The sequence below is a fragment of the Bombus pyrosoma genome, linkage group LG9, assembly GCF_014825855.1.
Source record: "Bombus pyrosoma isolate SC7728 linkage group LG9, ASM1482585v1, whole genome shotgun sequence".
NCBI classification, from domain to species: domain Eukaryota; kingdom Metazoa; phylum Arthropoda; class Insecta; order Hymenoptera; family Apidae; genus Bombus; species Bombus pyrosoma.
In genome coordinates, this window is record NC_057778.1 from 8555426 (window position 1) to 8575300 (window position 19875).

At 40.2% G+C, this 19875-nt stretch overlaps 1 protein-coding gene across 3 annotated transcripts in view; it reads right to left on the reverse strand.

Annotated features, from left to right (window-relative positions):
* LOC122571023 (dopamine D2-like receptor) overlaps positions 1 to 15882 on the reverse strand; it is a 97499-nt gene extending 81617 nt beyond the window's left edge. Inside the window, exons 1-2 of one of the 3 annotated variants that reach the window (XM_043734176.1) lie at positions 13961 to 15882; positions 8629 to 9636 (exon numbers count right to left, since the gene is read on the reverse strand). In XM_043734176.1, coding sequence (XP_043590111.1) covers positions 8629 to 9348 — 720 coding nt within the window. In that variant the 5' untranslated portion in view covers positions 9349 to 9636; positions 13961 to 15882. The remainder of the gene's footprint in view (positions 1 to 8628; positions 9637 to 13960) is intronic. The other 2 variants (XM_043734178.1, XM_043734177.1) reach the window with 2 other exon arrangements.
* Between the last annotated feature and the right edge of the window lie 3993 nt (positions 15883 to 19875).

The window sequence follows — 19875 nt, forward strand, 5'->3', positions numbered from 1 at the left end:
TGAGCCTGGTGGCCCTTCGTTCCAACATCGATTCAAATAATTTACGATCAATCAAGAAACCAGATTCGTAGCGAACTCCATGAAGAAAGTCTGTCCCTCCGATCGATTTTATGCCGGAACATTTAGTTGGCCAAACATTACGACACAACGATTTCCTCGGCGTTCGACGGCTCGGCTCGATAACATCCCAGAAATTGAGACGCTGACTGAAATGGATTAAGTTTGAACCAGGCCGTAAGCGTCTTTTACTCTAAACGTAGTTGGAAGCTGAAATGGTCGTGTTTTAAATTTCTGCTAACGATGTCGATAAACATTATACTTGTTCGCTTCTTGAACGAGGTTTTACGATATGGTTCGGTTCAATTTCAGTATCTTTCACTTCAAAATTCGATACCAAACGAAATATCATCAGGGGAAAAAACTGATATTACGCAACATGGGTCGAAATCGAAACCTATTGGTCGTATGATCGATAAGTTTCATTGAAATATGACAATGAATATACGAATAAAAATTAATCCGTCGAAGAAACGTAACGATTCGAAACGTGCTTACAATGCCTCTGATCGATCTAGTCGTAGAAATAAGACCGTACCGCTAACAGATCTTCGTTCTGCATAAGACACACCTTTTCCCTTCAATGAGGGAGGTAAATGCGATTCTAAATGCGACGAGGAAATTTTCTGGGAAATTACTCGCTCCGCAGGCGCCTTGTCGATTGAGAGCGAGATCGTTCATGGGGAGATTGACGAATAGACGTACTGTAATTGTGCAGGAATACTTGCAGAAATACTTAAGATAGGAAAAACGTTCGTATCCATCCCACCATCTGTACCTTCTATTTCCTTTCTATAGAACTTTGCTACATCAAACCTTAATTAAGACCAATTAGAATCGCAAGATTGTCACTCGCGTGTTCTTTCTACCTTTGTACATCGATCTAACTTCTTCCATAAGGAATCCTATCGCAACAACGATGATCACGTTTAATTTAATAATTACGTATAAATTTTACGACAGCTTACGATACCGCAAAATCAGAGGAAACACCGATGTTATGTAGCCAACGTAACATTTCGTTTTTGTGCGAAACAGTTCGGTTCTATGAAAATATTTTTCCATCGGTGCCTCTATAATGAATGTTAATGTTTCGTTGCAACGCGTAACTACATGCGCGATTCCCATTTCCTGGTTTTACACCTGCTCTTTGCCCACATCCGTTCCCTGTAGCGTTAATTAGTCTGTGATCTTTTGAAAAATATGCAGTTCATATACACTGTACGCTCAATATCGTTCCTGCCTCGACGCTTTTGAAACAAGCTAACGTTTCCAGAGATTGCGCTTATTCGTACGTAATACACCAATCGATAGACGCGCGTGCAACTACCATAAAATAACTATCTCACAGTTGATTAGAGACTAAGTGTATAACCGTCGAGAACAAACAACTTTTTAATCGATATGCCTTGCTTTCCTAAACATGCTTTATCAGTTAAATTATTAATACTTACGGAGGCTCTTAAAAAAGTCGTGTATAATCTTAAGGGCGAAGTTTCGGTTTATTTGATTAAAAATATCGTCGGATCAAATTATTTAAATCATAAGTTGTACGTTTCTACATCGTAAAACGCGATCGTATTCGCGTGATTTCCCAACGTCACGTCTGACCTTAGACGGACTTAGTCTACTGAGATCGAGTCGGTAGCGTAAAAGTAGTATCAATTCGCATTACCAAACATCAATCGCATCATTTTCGTTTATTATAATTCTTGTCAGTTTGTGGTAACGCGTTTTTATCGCGTTGATCGATGACTTACCGAAACCGAAGCTATCGATTGAAAAGTCGCGAACTTACTACACCAATAATTTATGAAACTTTCTACTCAATCAGAACTTTTTAGGTCACGTTATAACGAATACGATTGTCGTGCCACGATCAAGTCGAATTACGGTGACATAGAGGGATGGTGAATCTACGCTCTCTACTGTCCTTCGAGAAAAATAGGATGTCGTCTATTTAACATCTACGAAAGAACCCTCCATTGCTCAGGACTCTGGAAACATGGTAAATGGAAGAAATAGATTCTTTGACGAATGATTCGTGGAATTCTGATTGTCGAGGAAGGACTTTATCGCAGTCGCTATCGTAGCGAAGCATTCAATTATACTGCGAACCTTTGAATAACTTTCCCTTTCTTTCTCTCCTGCGGTACATCTCGTACTTTAATTTAAACGTTTCAAGAAAAATATTAATTATTAACAGGATCCAATAAAAGCTCGCAAGAAAATGTAACTGAAAGTTACATAAAACAGGACATCACGTCTGATCTAACACAAGTAGAACGATCACCTCTGTGCTTCTCAGTTATATGTTCCCCAATCTCAAACTCTGAATCCGATGACGATGCAGCAATCTGGCGTTTGCTTATACAAGAGTAACGGTTTCTTTCACGTCATATCATTTTTTCCTTCCGACGATGTTCAGAAGAACGATCGAGATTTTATCGGCTGACATCTAAACGCATATGAAAAATGGATACTCCAACTACCTAAGGTCGATCTGTTAACTTTATATGTATATTGCATCTAGCTTTCCAGCACTGGGTGAAAAGTGATTTTCGATACGCTGAATTTTATGGTTTCTTCGGTGGCAAATTTTCCCGTTATGATCTAATCGATTTACAACAAGTATAAAAGTACCCGTTCAAGGAAAATCGTGAAAATAATACACTGCCATGCGGACGATAAATTTATTTGAGTTTGAAGAAATTCATAAGATTGTAAATGCGAGAGAGCTACTGGAATATTCATTTGCAAAATGTTTGCTCGAGGATAGCGAACTATTAAGTTTGTAAGTAATACCTTACGATCGCTCTAAAACACGTAGTTCCGTTTCTTACCCGTGCGTTCTTATCATGCGCCCCGCTAAATTGTGTGCGCTTCACAATCAATAATTTCTTGCAACCGTTTTGCGTTAAAAGTTGGCTAAGATTGATTAACTCGGAAGAATGGAAACAAAAAGGAAGATTTTATTCTTCGCTAATTATATTCCATAGTATTTGTGTCTGATTTAGGAGATAATCAAGACGAGCTTCGAGTGAAAACGGCTTTGAAGTTCGCATCGCTTACCTTTCGCTTCACAGCTATATTTAGCCCAAGAGATCGAGTGCTTAGCGCTTAAACAAACTATCCTAAGGAAGACGAAATACGTTACATTACGCTCAACACAACACAATATGATCAACTGTTATATGTGCTGGTGCGCGCTCGCGTCACATTTGTCTCATTCTTGTACGAGATCTGCTTTCAGCGGAAGCCATTATGCCGGAACGAAGGAATAGAATAAAGGTAGTTGAAAATTATGAACGAGCCGCGTGTGTTTCGAAATTACAGCGGTTACATGGAATATCAGGAATCTGTCTCGCAAAGATGCGTTAAATGTCAACGTATTTCGTAAAACTTTCGACAAATATAAATTGCTCTCTATCAAGAATTTATCGTACCATACGTTTATAAACGTGTCTCGTAATTTATTACGATCGTTCACGGCTTGTGTTTAATTCGTTGATTCTCTGTGCACGTGAATAAAAATCAGAGAGTATTTTTTATAAAATCTCGGATACTCGATACATTTGATCTGTGTGAAGCAATTTTCTACCGTGACTAGTTTCATGCTTGAACATTCGCCGAAAAATAACAATAACTGCAGTACATTCGTGCCATGAATTTCGTTACCTCAAATTTTTACATGCCAAACTCTAACGAAATCCCCGGTACTCCAACAGCTTTTTTTTTTTCATTTTACGTAGCTACTCGACCTTGACGCATGACGCGCGTTGACGTTCCACCGAACATCTCTATTCACCCTGTGAAATTTTGTATCCCTTGACGTGCTTGTGTTGCACGTGTTTCGCCACGATCAATCTCGAAATGACGAGAAAGACGATATCTAGGACAATAGCATTCGAATTGAGCCTTTTTTCATCGTTTAGCTGTTAACTTCGTGAAGGGCGATCAACCGTACAAATGAAACTGACTAGGCGAGCGTACATCTACCGGACCATTTATCTTTTTCATCTTGTTTATAAAACCATTGAAACGGTTGCTTTTATTATACTTCTGTTAGGTTTCCCTTTCGAACGTTTGCAATCATATGTGGAGACGCGAATAATATTGGCGCCGAAAACAATCAGAATGAATCACTTTGAAATTCAGGCGCCATGTTGACGCAAGGGGAAGGAAAGAAACGTTGTAGAGATATGTTGCTTATAAAGAGGGATCGTTCGGAAGAGATAACTCGTGTTTAGACGAGCCGACAAGGCCAAACGATTCCGTGTTCTATTCCCAGAAGAAAAGTGGTCGGTTCCTTCGGCATGAACATTAATATTCATATTAGCGGGACAACGAATGGTTTAACCTCTGTGTACACAGCTCGAATCAAAACTGGGTTGAATCGACCAAGTAATAAGCATGCATGCGATGAAGCGATCTGTGTTATTAACATAGACCTTGTCCCAGCTGGCGATCCACCGTGTTATTCCACTTCGTAAACCGGTTGAGTGGTGAGGCTACCTACGAATCGAGGGATTATGGAGGCAGGCGAAGGAAAACGGATCGAAATTGCTCGTGGTCACGCCAGCACCCACTCGACAGAACCTAATACCGACTGTTCCACCTTTTTAGCTCTGTCCTTCTCTTTTACGCCTTTCATATGTCCTTATCTTTTCCAATTTGCTGACCATCTTTCACAATTTTTCGTTCCACCGAATCCGGTTGTTCTTTGTACGCGGATATTTTACCATAATTCCAATAATTGGTCAAGGATACTCAATTTTGTCTGTGCACGTGATAGGGCACACGGTTTCCACATTACGTTCAGACGTTAAACACTAACGGAGAAAGAGCAATAGAGAGATCATTGAAGAAAAGAAATTACCGAAGTACTACGAAGAGATTCGAAAAGTGTCATACACGTACACAGAAGGATCACAAAGACATCCTCCACCTTATAAATTATTGGAATATCGATACCATCGCGCAAGTAGCGACGCATCAATTAGAAGAAGTGAATGTACGGGAACGTCGTAAAATGAATTGATTAATTTAGACTTCAATTATAACCGATGTCGTTTCGAACGGCTGCGTTTTTCCTGCGATTCGCAGAAACGAAACGCCACTATAAATATATTGGTGAGAATAAACGATTGTTGACCTACATAAATTCGCGAAAAGATTTACAGTGACAGCAGCTGTAGAAAGTAGCAGCGAAGATATTGGAGCAAACTACACAGCTGTTTCTGCCGTGTCCAGAAAAGTGCAATAATAACAGAATAACTTTTGCGTGAACCGGAAATCTCGCGTGGCATACCGACGTGACTGCAAACCACGGCTTGGCTTGTCGTTACAAGGTAATATGTGCGTTCAGAGTGCACTAAAATATAACGGTCAAGCTACATTTCCAGAAATAAAAGACAGATCTATCAAAGCCAGCGTGGTAAATGTATCAAGCTTTCCTCGTAGTTGGCCTATTCTTCCAGTAATCATCTCGTTACAACGAAACGCTCGACGAACTACGGCGATGATAACAAATATTGTATGTCATAACGAGGAATAGAAATTGAAATTCTAATAAGCGAGCAATTTAGATGAGAAACTACACCGACGCGAGCGATTATACGTACGATAGCATAGAAAAAGGAAATAAAGAAAATTACACGAAATAACGTGTACTTCTCTTTATTTATAATTTATTCTTGATCTTCTTGTTGTCAGAAGCGAATTGTGTCGAGAAAATTGAAAAAGGAATTAAAATTTCTCCGCTAAAGAAACAAGCGATAGCCCGTATAACGTCACAGCAAAGACTTCAAAAATTTCTGAAGCTCATAATCCAAGTAACCATAAAAGCTTGGAACTATCAGAGAGAGAGCCGATAAAAGCGTATTACCAATCAGCGTTAAGTTACGAAGAAGAATATTCTGACCAGGTATTCCTTCGGGAATACCTACTTCAAAGCTCCTCTTAAAACCGAAACGGAATTAAGTGGATATTATTAATTTATTCCTCCCGAGAAAGATCTCCACGATATGATTAAATATATAGTTTTTCATTCATTGGCCTGCTTTATTATTTTCTTTTCTTCAAATTGAAAGCCAGTATTTGATAAGATTACGTATCACATATGAACGCAGGCTGACAAACAGCACAGTTTCACGACGTTTCGCGAAACTGCGAATCGTAGAACGCGAGTTCACGCTGGCAACCGATTAAAGTGCTTCGATCGTAGCACGACACTCGAGTCGCGACATTATCGTTGCGACGCATTATAGGTGCGCACACACGCGTCGCTAAACTGTTTAATGTGAAACTCGCGAACGATCATTTAAGCGGTCGACGAGGGATTTTAGTACGCTGCACCGTGTTAATATCCAGCCCGGGACGTCTCGGTCAACCCGATAGAGGTTGGAACATGCCGCTCACTGTATTGGTCAGTTCGACGTGAAAAAAAATTATGGAAGAAACGATAAAGATAGAACGACGAAGACTACGAGAACGAATCTTAAATTCTTCGTTCGTGCGACGATAAACGATTATAGATTTTTTGTAGGATATCAAAATCTGTTCGGATGGCCAACGTAATTGCTTAATACCGACTGAACTTTATCAGATTATTGGAAATTTCCTGGAAGTTAATTCGGTGATAAAATCTTACGTTTTCCATTCTCGAACTCGTTCAATTCGCATGCCTTAGAATCTTGCGGGAATCATTTTATCCGTAATTAGCTTGTGATACTTTCATTTCCTGCAAACGCGACATTTAATTTCGTTATTTCTTTGACGTGCCATCGAATTCGGGCATCCTCATGCATATTCCAAAAGGTACACCTTTACTGGTCATTAGGTTTCATGTCGACCGCGTCGAATAAATCACTCACGTTCCTCTATAAATTAAACTTAAACACTGTTACTTTTGCGAAATGTTTATTAGTACAAACGGACGTGAATGTCGCGTGTACGAGTGCCACTTTGATCCACGTATACTTCGTGCGTAAAAAGGATGGCTGCTATCGTGTTTACGCGACATAATGCGTGCCAAAATAATTCAATCTATCACGCACTTTATAGAGCACAGAAAAATTTGCCGGATTAGCGAGGACTCAAATATCAGACGCAAAATCATTCTGAATTATTGCTATTGCGTAGCGTGCTGATTAGAGAATCGAATATGAAACAGCGAATCACGTAATAACTTGTAAATACGTAAATACCGCGTTGCAATTATAGAACAATCCTTGATTATACGTACAATGTTGTACAATTAATTAAATTACCGATCGCAAATACACGTCTTGTTGACGAAGATATTATAATAATTACACGTAACTTTGGACAAAAATATATTCAAATTTTCCCTGGAACTATTCCGAACAATTCGACACAATGAACGTTCGGTTGAAGCGAGGATAATGGAATATTGATGATTTTCGACCGAAAATCCAACTGTAATAAATTAATAGCATTTTTACAAGCCCTATGCAATACATAATTAATATTCGTTCCGAAGAAGAGTTCAGAACCTACCTTCACCTCGATTCTCGTAAAATTATCATCTTCTACAGATATCGTGGAATATTGCTCATCGAGTTGCAGAGACATAGAAAAGTCTCTCATCGAAGGAACGTAAATTTTCTGCAATTAGCTTTGCATGTTGAGATAAAAAACATATTCGTTACGGTAATTATTCAGGGTAGCATAAATTTTGCGCATTTAATGGTGCAAAATGAAATTATAATACCTTGACGCCAGACAGTTTTATCCTTTAAATTAATAAGAACAAATGGGATCGTAAAATGTACATAGGTCCTAAATCGTCCTAAAATGTAATGAAACAAGATAAATCCGTCAGAAATTTATTTCGCGTAAGATTGAAATTTATTCCAGAACGTAAATAAAACGGCAGTTAAATAAATACTGCACGCATAAAAGAATGCTTTCGCTGGCAGCGCTCGTTTGACATCCGCACTATGACACGGTAGGAGCATTTCGAACGGAAGTAGGTCATCGCTATCACGGAATTCAGGAGCTGTCACTTGAAGAATTACTCAAATTGCTTTAATTAACTAATCCTATTTCATTTGATTGGTATACGTATCCGAACTGCGGAACCATCGACGTTCGAACAAAATCATCGTTTGTTCGATAAATATAGATCTATGAAAATTCAGTTTCCCGATACAATAATAGGAATGCTAACTGATTTCCAATGAATTGCTTTAATTAAATCAGGTTATAAACATCGCGTAAATGCGATGGCAAAACAACCGATACGACCGACGATACGAGGAAACGATACCGATTTGGCAGTCATAAATGTCACGATGCACTTGCAAACGAGTCAATGAAAATGGCATCGTTGTCTTTTACACGCCGGAACTAAAGTCTGAGCGAATTTCAAAAAGTTTATATTTCGAATTAACATCCATTTCTAGCACATCGGAATAATAGCCGACACGATAATTATTTTTATCGAGATAAAGGGTAAGGTGCGAAGCGTAATTTAATGAATTCTTTTAATCCGTCGCCATCCGTTTTAAAAGCCATTGTAATACGTGGAAGAGAAAGCAAACTCACCAAAACGTAGACAGCAAAGGGCATGACGAGCACAGCAACGAGCAGATCAGCGACGGCCAGGCTCACGATGAAATAATTCGTGACCGTCTGTAAAGCTCTTTCTCGAACTACGGCGAGGATAACCAATACGTTGCCGAATAGCGTTAAACAAGGCACGATCACCAGGATCAGAGCCCACCAGCTGTTGGCATTCGTCTTTTCATCGACGTCTGCTGTCGGCCCGCACTCACCGGCTCTAACGACACCAGCTGCGGTGCCCGCGACTATCGACGACGTACAGTTCACGCTTCCGTTCAGGTTCAGGTTAGCCCCTCCATCGTAATAGGCCGTCAAATTAACGAAAGCGCTGTAATTCAATCGATTGATGTAATCGTTTAAGTCTTCGAAGACGAACAGGTCCGATATGCCGGTGTAATTGTCGGAGCTAGGCGACGACGGTGATACTGAGGAAAAGAACGACGATGACACACTGAACAAGGAACCGGAAGGCGTTGTACCTATCGTTGTCGAATCATTGAACCAACTTAACTCGATGCCACTTGTTGACGCATCTTTTTCGCTTCTTGAGAAAACGTCGTTTAAGACGGTTTCGTCGTGTATGGTGACAGTGTCCTTGGTTGCGTTACCGGAAAACAGATCGGTTAGTCGTTGCGTATGGTCTAACGACAGATTGCTCACGATGGACTTAACCAGAGGCTGGTCGTTCGTGTTCGTCCCCATTTCAAATTTCTCTACTCGTGAATACTGGACGCCGATGTTGATCACGAGATTTTGAAACGCGTCGGTTCTTTAATTTTGTCTGGCATCCTCGTGACCGTTATCTAAGTGTTCACGGCTAAGCGTTTCGTTTCCCTTACGTCGGTGATGTGCGGCGTTCCTTGTACGATAACATTCTCGATCGTCCGTGCACGCAAGAAACGAGGTGCTGCGTCTGGACTATCCTCTCACCAATCACCACAATCGCCCCAACCTTAGCGGCGTATCATTGAAATCCCTCGTCGCGAATCTCTGTAATAGAAAGAAGAACCACGGTCAGTACGACTTCTTCCCTTGCCTTACGTTTTACACCTATCCTTACATTGTAAAATAAAAGCGTAATGCTCGGCGTCGTAGTTGCGTGTTAGATAATTCAATCTATTTTCGCTCGAGTTTGTACCTTAGTTTTATTTCCGCGGTAAAACGCGTTACACGAACGCCACGGAAATAAAGGCGGAAGAAGGATTAAGGAAATTTAATTAAATTAAAACCGTAGACGGTAACTACCGCGATATAATGAATTTCGAAGGACTTCCTTGGAACTGAATAACAGATTAAATATTAATACAGGTCAGATGATTGCGAAAGTAACGAGAGATCTTCATCTGCTTAACGAAACAGCTAGAAACGAGCAATTTGTGTTTTAGATTTTTCGTTCCGTTCGGTCGAACGTGACCTCACGTAGCCTCACAAATGTAAACATATTTATGCCCGTGATTCTTTGAACGTGTAAATTTGCAACGCGACAAAGGAAATGTATTTTTATTCTTTTGTTATTAGCATCGAATTACGCGAACTATGCTTGAGAAAGACTGTCTATCTTTTTCTTTTCCCTTAAAAAGAGGACGAAAGATCTATGAATCAGATAGAGCTTGTCCGTTCGAAACGAATGTCGCGACGCAATCTCAAAATTAAAAGAAAACTCAGGACTTCTCTCAAGCGGTTGGCCTGGCTTAGTTTTTGCAGAGAAGCGATCGTCTCTTACGGGGTAGAAGGAATCGAAAGCACGCACGTAGAAGGGGTGGATTGACAGATGGACAGACATTATAGTGTTTCTCTTGCCTTTCTACGTGAACGGCGTGAAAGAGGGAAAGAGGAGAGATCCTCTCGAGTCGCTCGAAGCCGGCAGCCAAGGGAACTCCAAGGACCCTCTTAAGGGCAGAAATCATCTCCTTATCTCTTAGGGCCTACCATTTCCCTGTTCTACATACACTAAGCAAGCCGAGTCAAGTGTATCGGTAGTCGTTATATTTTGAACTGTAAATCGCTCAAAAGGAATATGCCTGCATGTATTTTCTTCCTTTTCTACTTAAGCACGCTTTCTATTCTGGACACGCGTCGCTTAAACTTACGTGTCAGATGTTTACTCGTGTGTCTCTGCATTCTGAAAGAAAAATGTACCGCGGAGAATGTTGCTATTCCAGACGTTGGTGCTAAACGTCAGGAAAATAATGGTGTCGATTAAAACGGGTATCACGATGCGAAGTTTTATGCAAAACTTTATGCGAAATTTTATAGAAAATGTCCACTTCCGTATATCGTATTCCGTGTTTTTAATCAACAGAGATAGAAGTAAGTACACAGTATATCATCACAAATTGCCAAGAACAGTGCCTCAAAAAAAAAAAATTGGCTTCATTGAGATCGTCATAGGAGGCTGTTGTAATCCTTATAATTAATTGCGGCAAAATAATATGCAGTTTCTTCAGATGCTGCTCTTTCATCGGGTCGCTAACGACACGGTGATATTTGAATATGTAAATATGCAAAGCAACGTTATAATTCTGAGTGAAATATATGTACTAACTTGAATTTTGTTCTCAATGGTAACTGTGTCATTTCCCTCTTGTCTCCTCCCTTTTCCATTGTCTTTCACTGTTTTTCTTTGAATTCTCTATGCAATTATATACATTACTCTTTAATTGTACAGAAATTAGGAGCACTCCAATTTAGTTCCAATTTATTCTATATAACGAAGTAAACTTGCACAGACAATGGTTAAATATAATATTGCGATATGGTCGGTCGGCCGACTATATCGTACAATGGTATTCAAAAATTCACCAACGAAAGGATTATTTAACACACCTATAAAACGTTAACACGATTTAAAACATTGATTTGTATCGTATGATGCGAAGAACTACACCATGCATCCCAATTCTTTCCGATTAAAACGGAAATATTCGTACACATATAAAATCTGACTATATCCAAGGCTTTTGAAAATATTGCGATTGAAGCAACCCGGTTCACGTGAAAATTGCATAAAATGTAAATGTATAAAACGGTATGACAAAGATGGTAGGAATAGAAAGGAAAACAACCTGTTTATGAAGATGTATACTAGATGGAAACGACATAATACGGTCGCAAATATTAAAGTTTTAAGAAGGGACATTCATCGATGTAGCCGCGCGCGTACATGTAATTTACATATATCTTGGACTACGAAAATTATATTTCTAAACTTTCTTTAAGTCTCTACAGCATTAAGTCTTTGACACTTCTTGCTTAATAACAATTGCCGTATTAGAGAAATTCGCGTCTCCAAAAATATCTACGTGCGCGTAGAACTTCAGCTTCGGCTAAGTATTCGAGTGTTCACGCTTCGTCGTTTTCATTTACGTTAAACGCGACAATTTTTTTTTTTTTTTTTTTTTACGTGATTGGTAGAACGTCACGTGTATTGTACAAATTAGAAAATCAACGAAAGCAAACAAGTGTAAAATTCGAGAGACAAGCCAGAATTATGAGGTCACGCCACAAACAATGATATGACGAACACTCACGACATAAAACAGAATTTTATGCTTCGCCCCCTCGTTCGAGCAAAAGCTATATGGAAAAGCCGTGTTATTCAAGTGAACAAATTCGTACGAAGAATCGTCTACCTCGTTATACATCGTTCAAGAAAGCAAGAGGAGCAATTCTACAATTTTGGATAATTTACCAAAACGCTATTCTCAAATACGTTGCGCGGGTATATTACGTTTCGTTTTATTTAGGAGAAATATTTCGGACATTAATCTCGACGCTATTTCCACGAATTTTATAAAATTGCAGATGCACAGACAATTGCGCAAAGGTAATCCACTAGCGAGGGGAAGGAACCGTTTCCAACGAAAATATAATACGCAATTCATTCCGGATAGCGAAGGTTTCTGTCTTGCAAGAAATGAAATCGTGACGTTTAAGATTGATTGTTCTTGCAGCTTACCTACAACTGCGAGAGAAAGGCACAACTGTGCGATGCATAAGGAAAAAATGATGCCTACGTCGTGGTAATCTTGACTTAGATTAATTAGCGAAATGATAATATAATTAATTATATACGATTGACAAGAAATTCCACTGAAACCAGGATGTTCCTTTCTCGTCCCAATTCGAGATTCGCAATTACTTAAATGTAAGAAACGTATGAAATATTAAGGAGTGTTCGTATTCGTATTAAATATTCGAGAAATAAGAAAGTGCGATGCGTTTAATGAGGCAATAATTTCCTGAGATATTAAAAACGCGTGATTACGTGAAATGTAGACTGCAACAGGTAATGTATGTGTTATTTTGTGCAATTTGATAGCAAAAATAAACTAATCACGTCTTTGCCTGCCGTGGTACATTTGCGGCTTGTAGCTCCTCATATAGTTCAAGGATGTTAATCTAATTGACATGTCCATAGCTGAAGCAGTACATTCTTGAAATACTTGGAAAGATTATTAGGATATAATGATATCCTTATCGTGTTAAGTAGTAAAAGCACGCATTAAGGCTGGCAGTAGAATGGATCGTAATAAAGAGCAGCACAAAATTCGATAGCCATTATTCTTGCGGTTAATCCTATTCCTCGAAATATTCCAAAATAAGCGCTAATTTAAAACGTTTTTAATCCGCGAGATTACAAATGTCTCTTACTTGACTCGTATTATCTAACTTTACCTCTCCATCTGAGTATAAGAATAGCGTTGACGTCGGGGCAATTATAGTAGAAACTACTATCACGTTCGAGTTCGACTTTAAGCAAGTTTAATAACGTCTTCGATGTTCCATAATTTTCAAAACTGTACGAAAGAAATAGAACGCGTGATAATCTGAAAGTGCATCCGGTCGCCCGTTGAAATTGTGTCTGCATGAAATTAGTTTAATCGGATTAATATTACGCGAACATTAATTTCGCTGGTTCGTTTATCGCGAATACTTACGCTTTATAAGGACTGAAATACAACGAGTACCTTCTACACAAAATTTCGCGTGTGCTCTTAATGCACCGAATAAAATGAGGCACATATTTCCGTTTCATATTCCGCGCGCATATCGCCGCATGTACTTACTTTCCTCTTCGCTGTCATCTCTTATTTATAATTCCTTTAATTCGACCATCTTTCACCGCCCGAAACAAGTTTCCTTTCTTCGCTCGCCGTCAAATCGCGTTTTAATTAATAACGACTAAGATCCACTTAGCAATTCAAATTGCTCGTACCTACACCCTTGACCTATACGTTCAGGCATTTCTCGGTCAAGAGAATCTTAAGTATGAAACTGGAGAAAATTTAGCAGCGATTAAACCGTTACTTACCATTGATCACACCTGTGTCACTTTTGCGTCGTCTTAGCAACGTTCATCCATGCCAGTCCGTTCTCTTTGAATTTCTAACGAGTCGATCGACTAACGTAAACATAGTATCGTCATGGTCAGGAGTAGTAAACGTCCTTGCCGATCACAGCGATATAGTGCGTGACCGTGTCAAATAAACACGCGGTGTTGTTCAACAGGCAAAAATCCAGTGGTTCAAAGCTCGATCTGGATGCGACGTCGATTCGTTGGAGAATTTCCTCGTGCTGTCACGCGTTCATCGCCAAGTTCGCCTCGTGTCTTCCCCATATTCTGCGCAAGATCCATGTATCGAGTGTGCCTCTCTGTCTGTATGTATATATCAGGGGGATGATCCTCGGCACCATAGAATACACGATAGTCGTACTAAGCTCCGCCATTCACCTACCGCTGGTAGATCGATTCAATATTTTGCAACGAGATCAAAAACGTCGCACGGCTTTATATTCGATCTAAAGCGGCGGCATTGTACTGCCTTGGTTTATTACATTTCCCGCAATGCGAATACGTGTACGGTAGGAAAATCCTTTTCATCGAACTTCCCGTCGGTCTTCTTACGTTGGTCCTTCTCGGCGTCGATCTGCCGATTAATCGATCTCTATTGGTTTAAACGACGATACAAGACATTGCTCTAATCGGCAACGATCTGCTGGTACTGGACCAGTCGACCCTCGACCAACCGATCGTTAAATTTCCCAGCAGGAAATTCAGCCCTCTAATGCTGATTGCAGAGAATCCTTTGGTCAAACGGGATCCATGAACACTCGGCGTGATTTCCATTTGACCACGCACAATCGACGGCAATTACCAGATACTCTTCTTTGCCATCGGCCGCGTCGTTCGATCGTATCGACATCTCGACACACTTCGCACTTTTTACTATCATTGCGATTCTTTTTCCCTCGCGCTCTATATCCGCTCGAACTAGTCAATCGCGAAACATCGAACTATACAAATCGAGTAGATTCTCTCACAAACGCACTCTCGGTATTCACACGCGTCAAAGAACGATCGATTCGATTATCAGGTTCACCGAGGAAACTGAATGGTTCACGACGAGAACAATTGGAATATCGACGGGCGTAGTTGTTGGTCGTAATAGATCACGACGAAGGAGGATACCGCTGAGATACCTGTGGATTCCTCCGTGTCTGGGATCAACGATCGCAATCGAAGTGTCATCTTTTATCGTTGGCCCTGAGAAACCAAGGCGGACCACGTTGGCCAAGATCGAACGACGAGGGGTGGCATCGCTGTCGCCGTGATCGTCCTCGTCGTCTTCCTCTTGGTCTTGGTCGCTTATCTGAATCGCCGAGGCAGCACTTTCGAGCCACGTTGTTGAACGAACGGCGAGCGACTGCCTGTCCGTCCGAGTTTCCACACCGCCACGAATCCCGAAGCTCGCACGTTCGTGTTAGGTCGGGGAGGGAGCAACGTTGGAGGGGGCTGCCCGGCGGCCTATTCCTCTCTCTTCAACCCTACGCGCACACGCTGCTCTCGTCACCAACCCTTAATTCGCAACCCTACCCCACTACCCGCTTTTTCCTTTTCCTCTTCCTTTTCCTTCTTCCACCGCTTCTTTCCCCTTTCTGATTTTCCTTTATCGTCTCTTCCTTTTTCTCTGTTTTCCTCACGCTTTTTCCCTTCATCGCAAAGAAGTGTAAAATTTGCTGGATCGGCAAATTCCATACCATTATTAAGTTTCCTTCCGACATAGCTTCTATATTATCAAAACTTTGTCACCGCTTTTAATTAAAGCCGTCATGCTATTGACGACAATCTGACGATGATTATCTATCGGTAACGATATAAGCGATATTTTCTACAGGCTTCCCGTTTCCCTTGTCATTCATTGATAAAGCAAATTAAGATGTATGTTCGTGCCATGGGATGCCAAAATCTATGAAAGCAGAGAAATTTATAGTTTCTAATTCTTCGTCTGTCTCAACCACCGAAAAGTAAGAATGATCCTTGAAGTTGGGGCAATCTCTAACTGTTGCGATTGCTTCGATGTGACGTGCTCTTGCACGATACACAATACGCTCTTTCGACCTTCTGTTGAGACAAAAAGTGCTGCTTTTTACGCCAATTACCAGCTTCGTGATTTATCATCCCCATCGACATCGATACGTTGCGCGGTCGAAGTTTGATCTCTGCGAGGAAAGAACTATTCGTCCGCTAGCTAAGAGAGCTCAGCAAATGTCGCGGCTACGAAGATACGAAATAACGAGGTAAAGCGATGAAACGAGCAGCTCGAGAAACAGGCTTCACCGAGGTAGAGTTTTATTTCACGGGCGAAGTCGATTTATTTTGTTCAGGCTGGTTGTCGGTAGAAAAACTCTAAAGACACACCCAGCAGCGAGTTTGTGGAAATTCTCTCATGCGTTCATAAACGTTCGCACGCTATTGGAAGATTTAATACGAAAAATACGTTGTTCGATCAATTGAGAACTATGCCAGGTAAAAATTACTCGAGAAATTTGCGCGATGATCGTTGTATTTTGAATCTATGATTGAATTCGATCGCGTTAGTGAATCTTACAGGTTGCACGAATGGCCACTCCCACGGCAAGATACAAACAAACATTGGGAATCTACTGGGAATTCACCATTTAATCCGATATAAGCATCTGGATCGATTGAACGATATTAAAATTTTATTTGTTCCGCAGTAATGGAAATACGTTGCGTATTATTATCATCGTCTGTGATTATTATTTAGCGATTTATCGGTTATACGATGCGGAAGAAATACTCGGGAACGTATCCAAAGATATTACTTCGTTTAGTTCCATGTTCAAAGAAATTCGAATTACAAGTTAAACGGAAAGAGTAGTGGTTTTGCAATTACGAACTTCATTTACGAAGTGTAACGGGATGACGGAACATCATTAACATTTACATCGACTGATTTACGTAGATGAACACCTACCTAACAAAGTTGCAAGCCAGCTACGACATATCCTCTGCGAAGTGTTTTAAATTTTCAAAGGATACTTTATTATGTGGTGGCACAAACACGTCAGTCTCGTTCTAAGATAGATGTACCTCTTCGTTAATAAACATCAACTACGGTCATATTTTCATCGCGAAAATGGTCAGTATCCTAACTACGGGATAGATCGACGTTTATTATTTCACAACACAGTTTCCCCTTAAACGAAATGCGAAACAGCATCGTACGCGTTAGCGTTCATTTCTCAACGTTAATTACAAAAACTGTCGTCGTTCGTTCTCCATAAGTATCGGAAAAATAATTAGGAACGTGTAAGGTTTATCATTGAAGGCGCTGCCGACAAAACTCGTACTACACTTAGCCAGCGAAACGTGCAATTTTCTTTTTTTTTTTTTTTCAAAAACTAATGAAACGTATCCGTCGATCTTTCTGTAATTAAATAAGGGCCACCGTTCTAGATACGGCCCTGAATCCGACAGACCGTACAGTAAATCCACTGGCAAAGTCACGAGTCAACGCGTTCTTCCACGGCAAATTAGGAGCTATGATTACAGCTTCGTGGTATCCTTTCAGCCGTGCCTCATAAAACAGTTTTACAACGTATCCTTGTCGGTGCTTGCGCCTGCTCTTTTCTTTTATGTTACGATGAAGACGAAAGATCGCCAGTGAACCGTACATTTTGATGCGACCAAGACATCGAACTTCTGAATGACACGGCCATTCGACTGCGAACCATCACTCCTTTCGATAAGATCCGGTATGGCGATATTTTTCCTATCGTTGAATTTTCTGCTGGAAATGCCTACGTTATTTTGAAATTCCTTTCGTAATATCGTTCCATTTATGCTCTTATCGCAATAACGTGTCTGTAACACCTGAATTGCCCGGATACCTATCTCTCTGTTCTAAATGAACTTTTGCTTCCGTATCGTATGTGTCGACTATTCAGTTTCAGTGGCAACCATCAACGCATTTCTGACGACCGGTGGCCCGTACGAACCGTAAGAAAACACCGTATCGAATAATGTTGATATCTTTCGACATACCTATAACAGGTACGTTCACGGATGCAAACTCGTCTGAAATTCAAGAAATAAGCAACTTCACTGCCAGAGAGTTCTATAATATATCCATGGATTTTAACTTTGAGAAACATTTGCTCGATAACAATTCGACGTAGAGAAACGCAAACGAACTGCCTCGGTAGTTGGTCGATGTCCGCAGATACGAGAGAATCGCTCGCGGGCCAAACGACTGCATCGTTAACTACTGTTATTTCGAACTATTCATTTCTACCACGAAGCACCAGACAACGGCGCAATCGTTTAAATATTGGTTTGGTGAATGTTCGACTCTGATAAAAAATTCACTTATGTCGTCATTCAATTTACTTTATCAAATATCAATTTATAGCGAACATTCGCCCGATCTGTGTAATATAAATGAATGATATATATAGAAATCGAGATCGAAAATTGAGAGGCTCAATGGGAAACAGGCGCATCTCACGTATGTGTAAACTTTTGTTTGCTTTTTTTTTTGTTTTTTATACCATTAATTTTTTCCGCAGTGTAGTGTATTAGGTTGTCCGAAAAGTTTCTTTCGTTCGATAAGATGATAATAGATGAACAACAATTTCTGTTTTATATTATTTTATTAAATTAGGTATGATCCATTTCGTTATATTTCCGTTATACGTTCGTGCATAATTCAATAAACTAATATAAAATAAAAAATATTGTGCGTCTGTTATCTCCTTATAAAACGAAAGAAACTTTTCCGACAACCTAATACATTCTACAATCCACTAATATTGTACAGTGACACATACGTTTCAACGTATTATACTCTTCACGCAGAGAAAACGCAAACGCGTAATGAAAAAATGCGTCCATGACACCCGATCCTTCAAGGACACGTATTTTAATAGTAGTCTTTATTTATCATCCAAGCGTCGTTCAAAATAATTACAATTTCACGTCGCATTTCCTATGGAAATAACTTTTCTTTAACCTGCTTCTTCCTAAAATTATAAAACGCCGGCATGTACCTGTTCTTCACTGGGCTGCTCAATTACAGGCGAGTTGCATCTTCCAGTTTGTTGCCCGCTACGTGTATCTTACATTATCTGGAACATTGCCTGGCAGACAGAGATGCCGTAGCTTCCAGGAACATCTTCCACCGAGGAGGATTTTCCTGCACGTGCGGACTCTACGTGCAGATTGCACATGGAGGTTTACATGCGCGGTTTCTGCACGCGCACTGATTCGAGACAAAGAATAATGTCACGGCATTCAGAGACAGAACCACGTATTATACCAACTATACCAACAATACCAACACTATAAATACATGGCCCGAATCAGGGCAAAGGCAGAGTCAAGCATCAAGACAATTGTACGATCGACAATTTCGATATTCTGGTCCGCTATTCGCAACGCGCCAACAAGTTATATAGTCGCATGTAAACACTGTAACAAGCAGCTACATAGTCATAGTTATAATACGTGGACTGATAATAATCTTTGGATGAATAAATGTTATTTAATTTTAATACCCACCCACTCAGAAATCACGTCAGTCGCATTAAAGTCGAACGTAAATCGTACAATAGAAAAATAAATTTTCGTCGTATGCATCTACATGAAGCTTTCTATTTGTCTGAATTTTACGGGGCATTCGCATAGAAGAGGAAAGACGCGATTGCTATTGTTTCTTTGTAACTATTTTTTCTTACTCCATCCTTTGACTTGTACAAGGCGGTGAATGCCTACTTACGAGTCGCTTGGCACGCGATTGCTCTACATTCCTCTCGAATTTCTCCACATAAGGAGACACGAATAGCATCGGCATCCTCGCTATTTTGAAATGGCCCTTATTGCAACATGGAAATTTACGAGTGGCTTTACACGATGTAGCTACG